This window comes from Dasypus novemcinctus, chromosome 29 (assembly GCF_030445035.2).
Source record: "Dasypus novemcinctus isolate mDasNov1 chromosome 29, mDasNov1.1.hap2, whole genome shotgun sequence".
Lineage (NCBI taxonomy): Eukaryota > Metazoa > Chordata > Mammalia > Cingulata > Dasypodidae > Dasypus > Dasypus novemcinctus.
The window spans coordinates 35,026,342-35,042,299 of record NC_080701.1 but is presented as its reverse complement, the minus strand read 5'-3'; the positions used below and the strand labels follow the sequence as shown (position 1 = coordinate 35,042,299).

Below are 15,958 nucleotides of genomic sequence, written 5' to 3'. Positions count from 1 at the left end.
TCATCCTTGTCCCAGGTAAAACTTCAGGGGACCCTTATTAGAAATTCTAATGTGTCCATCCAGTGTAAGAAAAAAACAAAATTAACTTTTGAGACTTTGTTGTCATTAACTATTCTCTTTTCCTTCCCTTCCCCCTAAGACTCACCTGCATTTTTTTCCTTCACTGCACACCTGATTATTTGAGAGAAACTGTTAAGTGGACTGTGATTAAATATATATGTATGTGTGTGTGTGTGCGTGTGTGTGTGTACTCCTACAATGAGAATTCTTTTTTATTCAGTGCAATAATCTCAGGTAAAGCAGTTTTAGCAGAACTCAGAGCTGTTCCTGGAAGCAATGAGTGAGCTGTTTGCAGCACCAGATGGAGCAGGAGCAGGAGCAGCTCTGCAAACTGACCTGAGCTTAAACATGCAGAATGTTAATTTAAATTTATACTTAAACATATAAAATTTGAATAGGTTGTGTTTTACCTAAAAAGAACAGAAACAAAATTTTATGTGAATTATTGCTAATCAATTAATTTCAATAATTATTTTCTTATTATTTTTTCTTTACCCAGCCCTCTGCTATATTCTATTGATAGTTCACATTGAATAAGTGAATGACTGTCATAAAAATAAATCATTCACATGGCCCTTTATACTTCATTTGTAATTCCATGACTTTCTCATAACATATCATGAAAACCATGTAAGCATTGTTTATAATTGAATTCCAGAGCTTCCAGACCAATATCTGCATATATTTCACAAAAAATCTTTAAAGATACTTATTATAAATAAAGACTATAAGAATATTTCAATCAATAAACAAATGTATATATTAATTAATAAAATATATGTATTTATTCTTGCATAACAGGAAAAAATAATTTGCTTTTACAATTTGATGTATATGAACACCTGTGCAGTTTTCCCAGGAAATCCTTTCTTTGCAACATTTCCTCCTGTAATCTATATGCTATTTAAGACTAGATTCAGTTTCACAAGCTCTGTCATTGATATGTACATTTTATATTGTCATACTACTCTTAACAGAAAATTTCATTATCAATTCAGAGTGATGACATTCCTTTACTTCTCTGTTTGCTTTTTTTTAATTGATTTTGTAAAAATATTACCTTAAAAAAAATATGAGGTCCCATTCAACCCCACCACCCCCACCCCACCACCTCCCCAGCAACATTCACTCCCATCATCATGACACAACCATTGCATTTGGTAAGTACATCTCTGGGCATCTCTGCACCTCATGGTCACTGGTCCACATCATGGCCCATATTCTCCCCCGTTCCATCCAGTGGGCCCTGGGAGGATTTACAATGTCCGGTGATTGCCCCTGAAGCACCATCCAGGGCAACTCCAAGTCCCAAAGGTGCCTCCACGTCTCACCTCTTCCTGCCATTCCCCATACCCATCAGCCACCATGTCCACTTTTCCCACTCCAATGCCACCTTTTCTCTGTGGATCTTGGATTGGTTGTGTCCGTTGCACCTCTATGTCAAGAGGAGGCTCAGATTCCACATGGATAGTGGATGCAATCCTCCTGCTTTCAGTTGTAGGCACTCTAGGCTCCATGGTGTGGTGGTTGTCCTTCTTCAACTCCATCTGTTTGCTTTTGAAAAATATAACAGTAAAATTATTTTGAAAAGGAGGAAACAAGTGCTTAATATCCCTTTAAAAAATTTAGTACTTGCTGGTTTATTTTCATTAATATTGCTATTATAATGAGAATCTCTAATTATTTTGCAAATAATAAATTTAAGAAATAGGTGTTTTTTTTATAAGTTTTATAGTAAAGAAAATTACTTCAGAGATACATGTGAAACTCTCCATTGCTACAATGGAAATAGAAGGCAGAGACAAGATATAAAATAAATCTTCTCTGGTACTCAGCAAATATTTTATTCTGCTCAGTTGAAATATAAATTCAAGCTAGAAACCTAAATTTATTGGTGATTGTCAAATAATAAAATATATTCACAGTGTTCCAACTATGAAATGCCACTGCATTTTGTAATATGGTAGAAGTAGTCTCATGTGGAATTCAAGGAGAATAAAAATTAAGCAATTATTAAGTTCTCAACTTTTGTGTGAAGTTGGCTGAATAGGGTAATGATTATTAAAAATATTGAAATTAGTAGCTATTAGTTATGTTCATTGCAAAATGCTATAAGTGAATTTCCTTTGTTTAAGTTTGTGCAAAACATGAGCAACTACTTATTGAAGTAGATTTTGAAGGATCCTGAAATAAAGAGAAGCAAAGAGAAAGCTTTTATTCTTGACATCAGGAGGTCAGTCTGATTAGTTAGCAGAGGTTCTCTATTATATAAGAAATTATATTTATTAGGAGAATGAAGGGACAACAAAGAAGGAATATGAAATGCATCAATGCTGTGAATTAAGAAGTGCTACATATGCAAGTCTAAATATGTATATTTTGATGTTTCAAGAAAACAAAGAGAACAGAAAGTTGAAGGAACTTCAGAAGTAAACATTCTGTACTAGAGGAGTATTTAAGGCTTTTGCTAAGGAAAATTATAAAAGGGAAATTTATGAAGCAATCAGTGTACAGTTAACATCCAATAAGCTTGATTGCACAATGCATCAGATGCTTTTGTTTGCTTGACTAAAATGTAAATGGTTACTCTGAGGCATTGGGGTCACATATAGCTTTTTAAAACATCATGCACGTGTCTTGAATTAAAAATAAAAAATATTACCTTAAATTTTCTTGATGCTGTGTATGTCTTGTATATATCCTGTGTATGTTTTGATGCTGTCTATATTTTGATGTCTTATAGCTTTGAAAGGTATAAAGTGTTACTAAGAGGTAAGAATTCAAGAGTGAGCTCTAAGTAACAACAGAGGAAAATATTTCACAATGCATATAGTAAAAGCTATGTCTAGCATCTAACAGTTTCAACAGTGGTACCTAAATTTAATTTGGTATAGTAAATGCCTTAGGTATAAGAGGCTGTGTGGTTTAGAAGTAAAGAAAACAGAATCTGATTTCATACAACCTTGAGTTGAAATGTGTGCTCTGCTACTTTCTAGCTGTGTAATCTTGGATAAGTCACTTATACCCTCCGACCTGAGCATTTGTTTCCCATATATTAATAGGATGGAGTTGCTGTGAGAAATAAATGAGATATAATTAATGCAAAAAAAAAAACATCCAATAAGGACCTGTACACATCAAACAATGCTTTTCTATCTCTGTTTACTCAAGTTTTAAAATTTTTTCAGATTTTGTGGGAAAACATAACAGTATTTGACAAAAACAGAAGAATAAATGTAATAAATATAGAGACCCTGATATTATTAATATAAAAATAATTTTCCTCACAGGTCATACCTACTATCAAGAGTTGCAAGTGATTCTCTTTGAATAAAAAAAATTAAACAACTATGTAAATATAAGGAGTACATGGAGAAGCATGAAAAATATATGATCACATTTAATAGGAACAATTTTTAGTCATGGATTAGATTATAATTGATTATAATATTTTGTTAGACACTCAATAATAATACCCTCCCATCTCTACTTGGGTTATACAGGGTCTTCATATAATTAAATAAATATTAACATTCATGGAATATTACTGAGACCACTATGCATAAAAATTACCTATGCTAAATCTTTTAATTTTTTAGGCAAATCTTTAACTTCCAGTAGATTCATTTTAAAAATAGTAAGTGCTAGAAATATATGAGAACATAGGTACAAGCTCATAAACATTATACTGCTATGATGCTATTACTGCTACCTCTATCCTGAAAGCAAGTGTTAAAAGCAGAGGCCAAATGACCAAGAGCAAACATTTTGTTATATCTGACTATCCAAAACAAACTAGAGAAAATAAAGATGGACTAATATGAGGCAATAAATGTGCTTAGTCTAAATCATTCTACATGTTTATCCTTTATATTTTTTAGGGATTTATTTGTTTGACACTTCATGACCAATGGAAATTTTCCTAAAATGCCTAACTTTACCACAGTGAATGAATTCCTGCTTACAAGATTTTCCAATGTCTGGGAGCTCAGAGTCTTACATGCCATGCTATTTCTACTGATGTACCTGTCGACCCTGATGGGGAATCTTCTCATTGTCACAGTAACTACCTTTGATTGGAAACTCCACACCCCAATGTATTTCTTCCTCAGGAATCTGTCTGTCTTAGACATGTGCTACATTTCTGTCACAGTCCCAAAAGCATGCGCCATCTTCCTGCTTGATAATATAGTGATCTCCATCACTGGATGTGCAGCTCAGATTTTCTTTGTGCTTTTGTGTTGTTGTATAGAACTGCTGTTCCTAACCATCATGGCCCTCGACCGCTATGTGGCCATCTGCCAGCCTCTCCACTATCCTGTGATCTTGAACTCTCAGGTCTGTGTCCAGATGACTCTAGCCTCTGTGCTTTGTGGTTTGGCCTATGCAGGATTCCACACTAGCAGCACATTCCGGCTGTCTTTCTGTCAGTCTAATGTGGTCCATCAATTCTTTTGTGACATCCCATCTCTTCTTAAGCTCTCCTGCTCTGAGATATTAAGTAATGAAATTTCAATTTTTATCTCTACAGTGGTGTTTGCTGGTGGCTGCTTTGCCTTCATTATTACATCTTATGTTCATGTATTTTCTACTGTGCTCAAGCTTCCAACCAGTGGTGAGCAAAAAAAGGCCTTTTCCACCTGTTTCCCTCATATCATTGTGTTAACCGTCTTTATTAGCTCAGGTGCTGTTGTATATGTAAAGCCAAACTCCAGCTCACCTACAATTCTGGACATGGTCTCCTCTGTTTTCTATTCTATAGTCCCTCCTTTCTTGAATCCTGTTATCTATAGTCTGAGAAACAAGCAGATAAAAGAGGCTGCAAGGAAAATTATGAGAAAAACACTTGGTCGGGAAAAAGATAAGATAATTCTTTGAAACCATTTCATTTTGATGGCAGGATTTAAAATATGATTCAAAATTAATTTTCTTTCCCATTTCAAACTTTGGTGACCTGATTTGACATCTGAAAGATGAATGCAAAGAACAATCTGAGAAAGCTTTGGTTACTGAAAGAGAACAATAACTTTTTTTTTAACATGGCAATAGAAATTATAAATGATTATCACTCAATTCAAATATGAATATTTACAAAATGAAAATTCACTGCTGTTATGTTGAGAAAGTTTAAGATTAAGATGACCTGTGTGTAAGCATTAAACTCTCTATTTCAAGGAAAGAAAAATAGATTTTCTTTTTCTGTCACCACATATATTGCTTCTAGTACATATTCTCAATATATTTACAAGTTAAAATAATGAAACTATGTTTTTAAATTTCTTATAAATGCTTTATATATCATGATCCATATCCCTATGCTAAACTTTTAATTAGGCACAGTTACCTCCTTTGGATTGCAACATGGTTTGTCCTCTTGGATAATTTCCCAAACACATGCATTCTTGTGGAGAAATTCACTAAATTCTGACATTTTCAATTTCTAGATATGTAAATTTTGTGAATGATTGTTACTATTATCACAACTAGCAGTCTCACTTCCATTAACTTTATGTCTGTTATTATCAGAAGTTGCAGTTGTGATAAATGACTACATATATTACTTTGTAAACGTTTATTCTGTCTGAAAAGTGCTTTTTTATTATGTAGCATTTTCAGTCAAACAATATTCTGTTCCCTCATATACAAGTATGCTTTCATATGACATGTTTATTTTGTAGAAAAGCATTTTGCAACATATAAGTGTAAATAAAAAATGTTATTTTATAAATGACAACAAAGTGCATTAAAACAGAAGTTCTTGAATTTCATGTTTCAAACAGCAATTGATATATCATTTACAATCCAATTTGGAGACAATATGTGATAAATATATTCAACATTACCATAAGTTATTGAAATATTATTTCAAATAAATTCCAAAATAATTTCATGGGCACAATAAAAAAAGCAGAAGGAAAGAGAAATGGAAAAACATTACCACAATTAAACATTTAAAGTTATAGCTCTGTGTTGGTTATATCCATGTGTAAACTTGGCTAGATTATAATGTCCAGGTGCTTGTTCATGCAAACAGTGTCCTGGTTTTTACTGAGTGGCTATTTCCTAGATTAGAATCATCAGGAAGTTGATTGCATTTATAACTGATTACATCTACAATCAACTGACTAGATTTTTTTCCAACAATGAAGAAATTTCAACCAATTAGCTGAATAACTTAAAAGAACTGATCATTTCAGCACTCAAATAGGAGAATTCCCATTATTACTTCTGCCAACCAGCTTCTCCTGGGGGATATATTGAAACATTAACCTGAGTTCCCACCTTTTGGTCTGCCTGTATTATATTATCCCTGTTAATAATATGCTCTGAAGTCTACTTTTTCTGATACTAACTTAATAATTTTACAATTCCTGCTTTCTTTCAATTAATGTTAACTTTATAAATCTTTTTCTTTCTTTTCAAATATTTGTTTATCTTTAAAATGCAATTTTGATAATCACCTAGATATGGTTCATTTTTTTAATTCATTAAGAGAATAGCTTCTTTTAATTGTTGTTTATATTGTTTACATTAATTATAATTATTGACATGTTGAAGATCAAGTAACTCATATTTCACTTTTATCTATTTGTTTATTTTTACTAAATTTTGCTTTCATTTGCATTAAGTAAGTACATTTTTTCTTCTTCAGTAACTGATTTTAATTTTAGGTATATTATATGCATTTGTAATGTGTATACAGCATCTTCTTTTCATTTTATAACCATTCACAATAAGCATAAGAATATTAAAATAAGATAATTCCAGTTATCCATACATGGCATATGGACTTTTTGCCTATATTTGCCTTAGAGATATGTTGTAAATCGCACAATACATTGCTACTATTTTTGGTTAATAATTCAATCTCTTACAGAGTGCTTAATAATAAATGTAATCATTTATCTATACACATATTAACTTTTCTGATACTCTTATTTCCTTTTGTGTGCATCCATATTTTTAACCCTTATAAGTTATCCTTATTCTTAAAGAACTTCATTTTACACTTTTTGAATATGTTTGTTTGCAGTGAAATCTTTCACCTTTGAATATCTATAAAAGTCTTTATTTTACCTTCATTTTTGAAAGTTATTTTTATTGGATATCTAATTCTACATAGACAGTTATTTCTCTTTTGGCAACTTAAAGTTGTTGCTCCATTGCTTTTTTCCTTACACTGCTTCCAATGAGAAATCTACCATTTTAATCTTTTTTCATCTGTATGTAATGTTTATTCCCCTTTCACTCTTTTTATGATTTTCTCTTTATCACTTATTATTGATATTTTATTTCATATGCTTTGGGGAGTGTTATTCATGTCCCCTTTGCTTGAGGTTTGTGGAACTTCTTGGATTTTTTTACTTTAGATTTTTTTTTTTTTTTGCAGAACTTGGAAACTTTCAGCCATTATAAACTCAAATATGTTTAAGGTCCCCATATTTTTTTTTTTTGTCTTTCAGATATACCAATTACATCATTGCTTACAGTTGAAGATTTTCCCCAATAATTTGAGGCTTTTTTAAAACCTGAAATCCATTTCCATTCGTTTTATTTTCTATTGCTATATTTTCAAGTTCCCTAATTTATTCTATAAAGTTTATCCCAGCATTATTCCCAAACCATGTAATTTTCAACTCACATAATAGCTATTTTTATTTCTAAGCATTCCAATTATTTTATACTTTCATATCTCTTTATTAACTTTTAAAAATTGTGATAACTAGATATAATAATACTTTTAATTTACTTTCCTCTTAATTGTAACATTTTCCCTGTTTGGGGTCAGTTTTTATTGATTGATACATCTCTTGATCATGTGTTGGATTTCTCCCCTTTTTGGCTCCCAGATAATCATTGCTTAGATGCAAGATACTGTGATTTTATTGACAGGCATTTTGTACTACTAAAAATGTTTTGTTCAAATTCATATTTCACGTATGTGGAAAAGCATTGATATTTCCACATTTTCTTTTAGATTTGAGTAAAAGAATAAACCATTACCCAAGGCTAATTTTTCACAACCACTAAGGCAATGCCTTCTGAAAACTATTCCCAGTTTTCCTAGAATTATGTGGTGTCCCTTTATTTTAATTTATTTATGTTAGAGAAACTTTAGATTACATAAATGTTAAGTAAAATTATAGGGTATTTCCATTTGCCTCCTTGCCTCCCCTCCCAAGCTTTCCCACATTAACAACATCTTTCATTAGCATTAAATTGATGAACACATATTGAAGCATTGCCACTAACCATAGGTGATAGTTTACATTATACTTTAAACTCTTTCCCACTCAATTTTGTAAGTTATGACAAAATATATAATGGCTTGTATGCATCATTGCAATGTTATGCAGGGTAATTCCAATTTCTTGAAAATGTCCCTATAATACACCTATTTTCCCTTTCCATCTCCTCAGAACTTTCAGTGGCCACTGCGTCCACATCAATGATACAAGTTCTTCCATTGCTAGAATAACAATAAGTCTATAATAGAATAATATTAAGTCTACTTTAGTCCATTGTTCATTCCCCATTCTTGAGGATTTGGGGATGGTGATGACCACTCTTACACTAATTTAGAGGGGACTTAGATCCCATGTGGAAGATGGATGACATTGTCTTGCTTGCAATTGCAGACTCTCTCTTTTCCTTGGGATGGGCATTATCTATTATCATCACATTGTTAGTTGTCATGGGTGAGTCCAATGACTTGGAGAATAGGTGATGTAACTGCTGAGATTCAGGGCCCAATTGGCACTTGGACAAACCAAATATTTAAGTCTTCTGCACATACAGCTATCAAGTATAGTACTAAATATAATTTCAAATAGAATTGGCAGAAGAGCCATGTGTAGGGAAACAACAAAATTAATCCAACTCTCACAATGGGGAGCATAAGTTCCAAGGTGAGACCCACTGACATGGCACCAAACTCCTGAGTTGTTTGCCCTGACTATAGTGTTTGGTTGTCTCTAGCGGCCTCAAGAGCCCTATGTGAGGCAATATTTATTGTGGCAGTCAATGAGATGCTGCTGAGATATGTAATTTTTGGAATCATCTACAGATTCACTTTGAAATCTCTTAGTCATAAGAACTCATGTTTTTACCATTTCCCCCTTGTGGCCAATGTCTTTTTCCAGGTGCATTGTTAGTTTTTGCTTAGTAATAATTCCTCTTTATAAGGATAACTCATGCCCAGGAGTCATGTCCTATGCCAGGGGAAAAGTAGTGCTCTTATATGGTGAGTTTGGCTTAAAGAGAGGTCATATTTGAGCAACAAGTTGACTCTTAGGAGGTAAATCTTAGGCAACATATGATGCTGTTTCATTTTCAAAAGAGAAGGTAACAGGTGGGGGGAAATGGCATTGAGGTAGACAGGTACTGCTCAGCTCCTTCACAAAAATAGCAGAGAAGGGGCAAAAGACTACCTGAGTGATCTGTTTTGGGAACCCACAGTGCTGGAGGCTGTAGGGTATCATTCTGGAGGGAGGTGGACAAAGAGATAAAGAGCCCAAATGAAAACTGAGTTGCTTATCCCTGTGGCTGGCAAAGGCAAGGAGATAAGCCCCACCCTCAAGGCAAGAAGGTAAGCCCTACCTTCAAGGTCAGTAGCCTCCATGGACTCCCTGGTTTTCTCTAGCCAGCTGAGTGGGAGGAAGCATTCCCTGGGAGGAAGAGTGTTCTGGTAAAGGGTGGAGAGTTATTTCTTTTCTGTGGGTTTGGTCACCTGAGTCCCCTTTGAATCTCTGGGAAGATACCAGACAGCCCTGAGATGACCCTGGGGTGAGGGGAGGTGGGAATCTGCTCAGGCAGTCTGTCAAACCAAGCCAACCTGGGAGAGAGGACATTGGTCAGGAAGGGGGCAGAGATAGATATCTAACTAGCCCAACCCATGAAAACTGTTAGAAGTCCAACTATTCTAAGGGAAATGGGATCAGGAAGAGCCTGATATGATTTCAAAATCCTCATTACTGTACAGAGCTATTATAGTGAACATGTGGAACAACTAATCAAGGAGTTCCAACAAATATGAATCAACTTAATGAAGTGAAGGAAGAAATAAAGGATTTTAAGAAGACACTGTGGGAACATACTGAAAAAACTGTAAACATACAAAAAAGGATAACAGATATATGATGGAGATGAATAGCACCATACAATAAATTGAAATGCACTGGAAGCACATAATAGGAGAGTTGAACAAGCAGAAGAAAGAGTCAGTGAGATCAAAGACAGTACATCTGAAATCATACAGATGGTAGAAAAGATAGATAAAGAGATTGGAAAAATCCAGCAGGAAATTGGGGATTTGAATGACAATATGAAAGGTACAAGTAAACACATTACAGTTATCCCAGGTGGTGAAGAGAAGGGAAAGGGAGCAGGAGAATGGAGGAAATAATACCTGAAAATGAATGTCCTATTCCTATTGAGGGACATGGATGTACATGTCTAGGAAGCACAGCACAACTGAAACAGTGTATATCCAAACAGAAATATACCAAGACATATACAAATCAAATTGACTGATGCTCAAGACAGAGAAAAATGAAAGCAGCTTGAGAAAAGAGATCCAACACATACAAGGGAAGCTTAAAAATATTAAGTGCTGATTTCTCATCTGAGACTGTGAAGGCAAGAATGCAGTGGTATGACATAGTTATGGTGCTAAAAGAAAAAAAACAAACAGCCAAGATTTCTCTATCCAACAAAGCTGATATAAAAATGAGGGAGAGTTCAAAGTATTCATAGATAAAAAGAAATTATCAATAAGAAATCAGCCATTTATGAAACATTAAAGAGGTTCTGCATGTTGGAAGGAAAGAAAAGTTTAGAGAGAACTGGAGGAGAGTGTAAGATAACAAAAAAGATAAGAGAAATGAAAACAACATAAGGCGTACATAAACCTAAAGAAAATATGGCTAATATGGATAATTCCTTGACAATAACAGCATTAAAAATTAATGGATTAAATTCTTCCATCAAGAGACACAGATTGAGAGAATGAAATAGGAAATATGATCCATCAAAATTCTGTCTACAAAAAACTCACCTTAGACCAATGGATGCAAGGAACATGAAAGTAAATGACTCAAAATCAATTTTATGTACAAACAATAAACAAAAAAGGGTCCCAGTATCTTTACTAATATCAGGCAAAATAGACTTTAAATGCAAAACTCTTGTAAGAGACAAAGACAATACAACACTATCACCATTAGACAAAACATCTCAGCAGAGAATAAATATATAGAGAGAAACTTTGAACAATAAATTAGTTTATCTAGATCTAATAGACATATATAGAACATAACAACCTAAAACAAAAGGTTATATATTCATCTCAAACACACATGGATCATTCTCCTGAATAGACTACATAATAGGCCACAGAACAAGTCGCAATGCACTCAGGAAGATTAAGATTGTACAAAGTAATTTTTCTCACAACAATGGAATGAAGTTGGGATTCAGTAAGGGGCAGAGAAGTGAATTAGACACTGTAGCAGTTTGAAATTATTGATGAATTCTATAAAGAAATATCAAATTATGTTTTTAAGATGATCTGTTCCTCTGGGCATATTAGATTATATTGGATTCAGAGATATCCTTTATTACCTAATTTTATGCCAGAAGGACATTGAATCTCCTGCCTTGGTGAGTGGGGACTCACAGATAAAAGACATGGCAAAGGAAGGAGTAGGAGATTTTAATGTTGGAGTTTTGATTTGTAGTTTTAATGCTGGAGTCTTGAGATGGAGCCTCAGGGACTAAACACACAGAGTAAAGAGAAGCAAGGCCCTGGAAGAGAGGATCTGAGCTGGGAGAAGAGCAGAGAGGAATTGAGATGGCTCCTTAGACATGGCAAAAACCCCAGAGAGAGAGACAGAGCTATTCACCTGATAGTCTACAGCTGACCTTGTGGAGGAAACAGAGAACCTGAGCCCAGAGAGAAGTAAGAACTGGAAAGAGAGGAACCCGGGAAGCCTGAATCCTGGCAGACTTTGACAGCCATCTTGTTCCAACATGTGGAAATAGATTTTACTGAAGGAAGTAACTTATCCTTTATTCCTGGTATGTGTAAACTTGTACCTCAAATAAATACAATTTTTAAAAGCCAGCACTCCTGGTATTTTGCATTAGCACCCCTTTGGCTGACTAATTCAGGCACCAAGATATGGAAGTTAAAAAACACACATTTAGAGAAACAGTGCAACTAGGAGGGAATTACAAACAAAATTGGTAACTACCTTGAAATGAAAGTAAATGACAACACGATGTATCAAAACATATATGATGAAGCAAAAGCAGTGCCAAGAGGGAAATTCATAACCATAAATACCTACAATAAAAATGAAGACAGAGTGAAAATTAAAGACCTAAATGCACACTTGGAAGAATTAGAAAAAGAACAAAGTAACCCCAAAGCAAGTAGAAAGAAAGAACAAAGATTAGAGCAGAAATAAATGAAATTGAAAATAAGAAAGCACTATAAAAAATAAAATGAAAAGCTTGTTCATTGAGAAGATTAAGAAAATTGAAAAACCCTTAGACTGACAAAGCAAAAAAGAAAGAAGATGCAAAAATATAAAATAAGAAACAAGGAAGAGAGTATCACCACTTACCCCAAATAAATAGAGAATCATAAAAGGATACTTTGAAAAATTGTAGGCCAACAAGATGAGTAATTTAGAGGGAAATGGGCAAATTCCTAGAAACACACTAGTAGGCTACATTAAAGGCAGTAGGAAATGATGAACACAAAAGATGAATCACAAGTAATAAGGTAGAATTAGTCATCAAAAACCTCCATGCAAGAAGAGATGGCTTCACAGGTGAATTTTACCAAACATTAAGAACAAACACCAATCCTGCTTACACTCATCCAAAAAATAAAAGTGGAGGAACATTACCTAACTCATTCTATAATGCCAATATCACCCTTATACCAAAGCCAAACAAGAATGACACAAGAAAGGAAAGCTATAGATCATTCTCTCTAATAAAACTAGATTCAAAAATCCTCAACAAAATACTTGTTAATCCTATTCAACAAAGCATCGAATGTATTATACACAATAACCAAGTGGATTTCAATCCTGGTATGCAAGAATAGTTCAATATAAGAAAGTCAGTAACACAATACACCACATAAATAGATGAAAAGAAAATATCATATGATCATCTATATAGATGCTGAGAAATTATTCAATAAAATATAGCACTTTTCCTGATGAAAACACATCAAAATATAGGAAAAGAATGAAGCATCCTCAACATGGTAAAGGGTCTAATGAAAACTCACAGATAAAATTGTATTCAAAATGGTGAAATCCTAAAAATTTTCCCTCTAAAATCTTGACAAAAGAAAATGATGCTCAATTTCACCATTCTTATTTAAGGTTGCGTTAGAAGTTTTTGCTTGAGCACTTCTGCAAGAAAAAGATATAGGACAGGCTCGGTGCGTCCCCCCTTCACTAGGAAACCACTAAAGTTCCTGTGGAATCAAAGTAGAATTTCATAAGAGCATAATGGATGGAGAGGAGAAAACCTATGGTGGCTGTGAGGGCCCTGATGCCATGTATGTCAAATTGATATCTTCTGATGGTCATGAATTTATTGTAAAAAGAGAACATGCACTAACATCAGGAACAACAAAAGCCATGTTGAGTGGCCCAGGTCAGTTTGCTGAGAATGAAACCAATGAGGTCAATTTTAGAGAGATCCCTTCACATGTGCTATCAAAAGTATGCATGTATTTTACCTACAAGGTTTGCTACACTAACAGCTCCACCGAGATTCCTGAATTCCCAATTGCACCTGAAATTGCACTGGAACTGCTGATGGCTGCGAACTTCCTAGATTGTTAAATAAAATAAATTATAATAAACTGTTAACTTTTTTCAGTATTTAAAAAAAAAAGAAAAAGAAAAAGATATAAAAGGCATCCAAATTGGAAAGGAAGAAATAAAAATGTCACTATTAAAGATGACATGATCATATACATAGAAATCCCTTAGAAATATACAACAAAGCTTCTAGAGCTTATAAATGAGTTCAGTAAATTAGCAGGTTATAAGATCAAATTTTAAAACTCACAATATCTATACACCAATAATGAGCAATCAGAAGAGGAAATTAAGGGAAAAAAACCCATTTACAATAACAACTAAAGAATCAAATACCTAGGATCAAATTTAAATAAAGAAGAAAATGACTTTAAGCAGGAAAGTACACCACACTGTTAAAGGACATTATAAAAGACTTAATCAAATGGAAGAACATACCCTGTTCATGGATAGGAAGACAAAACATCAGTAAGATGTCTATACTATGCAAACTGATTTACAGATTTAACAGAGTCCCAGTAAAAATTATCACAGCATTTTTTATTGTATTGGAAAAAATAACTCAGAAATTAATTTGGAATGACAAGGAGACCTGAATAGCCAAAAACGTAATGAAAATGAAAAATGAAATCAGAGGAATCACACCACTTGACTATAAAATATACTAAAATGTACACTGGTAAAAATTCATGGTATTGGCACAAGAATATTTGTACTGACCAATGGAACTGAGATGAGATTTCTGATATATATTCTCACATATGCAGTCAACTGATATTTGAGAAAGCCACCAAGACCATTCTACTGGGAGAGAATGGCCTCTTCAACAATTGGGGTTGAAAAACTGGATATCTGTATCCAAAAGAATAAGAGAGGAACACCAACTAACACCTTATACAAAAGCAAACTAAAGATAGATAAAAACTAAATATAAAAGCTAAGATCATAAAGATCTTGGAAGATAATCTAGGGAAACATCTGCAGGATCTTGTATTAGGATATGTTCCATGAAATTTACACCCAAAACACAAGACATGAAAGAAAAAATATAGATAAATGAGACGTCTTCACAATTAAAACATTTGCATCTCAAAGGATTTTGTCAAGAAAGTGAAAATGAAGCCTCCAGAATAGGAGAAAATATTTGGTAACCATGTATCTGATAGGGGCATAATATCCAGCATATATAAAGAATCCTACACTTCAAAAATGGAAAGACAAACAACCCATTTAATTATGGTCAATAGATTTGAATAGACACATCTCCAAAGAAGAAATACAAATGACTAAAAAGCACATAAACAGATGCTCAACATCAGCAGCTATTAGGAAAATGCAAATCAAAACTACAATGAGATATCATCTTTCACCTATTAGACTGGTGGCTATTAAAAACCAGAGGACTAAAAGTGTTGGAGAGGATGCAGAGGAAAAGCAACATTCATCCACTGCTGATGGGCATTTTGAATGAGGCAGCCTTTGTGGGGGACAGTTTACTGGGTTCTCAGTAAGCTAAGTATAGAACCGCCATGATCCTGTAATCCCACTGATGGCTATATACCCAGAATTGAAAGCCAGTATATGAACAAATATATGTAATCCAATGTTCATAGAAGCATTATTCACTATTGCCAAAAGTTGGGAAAAACACAAATGACCATTAACATATAAATGGATAAACAAATTGTGGCACATACACAAAATGGAATATTACTCAGCTGTAAGAAAGAACACAATATTAACACACAGGATAGCATGAATGAATCTTGAAGACCTTTGTTGAGTGAAGCAAGCCAGGCACTGAAGGACAAATATTGCATGACCTCACTGATTTAAATTAAGGAAATTGAGCAAACATACAAAGTTAGAGTTTCCATGATAGTTTTACAGGAGACAGAAAGGGAGAAGAAGGTTGTGGGCCAATAACCATATGGGCAAAATCTATGATAAGATGTATGTGTGTAGTTATGCTGTGGATGGTCTTGACAATGCTGCAGTGATGCAATTGGTTTGGGTGTTTCTGGTTTGTGAGGGTGATATCCTGG

The 15,958-nt window shown here is 33.9% G+C and overlaps 1 protein-coding gene and 1 pseudogene across 1 annotated transcript; both read left to right on the top strand.

The window, feature by feature from the left end:
• The first annotated feature begins 3,987 nt into the window (after positions 1-3,987).
• LOC101428980 (olfactory receptor 14C36-like) lies at positions 3,988-4,938 on the top strand. Its single transcript, XM_004469621.3, has one exon. It carries the CDS (start codon positions 3,988-3,990, stop codon positions 4,936-4,938), a length of 951 nt encoding a protein of 316 aa, XP_004469678.3.
• Positions 4,939-13,595: 8,657 nt separating this feature from the next.
• On the top strand, positions 13,596-13,934 carry LOC101427226 (elongin-C pseudogene; annotated as a pseudogene).
• Positions 13,935-15,958: the final 2,024 nt, after the last annotated feature.

Coding starts and splice junctions, on each gene's coding strand:
- LOC101428980 (XM_004469621.3), top strand. CDS start 3,988: ATGCCTAACTTTACCACAGTGAATGAATTCCTGCTTACAAGATTTTCC.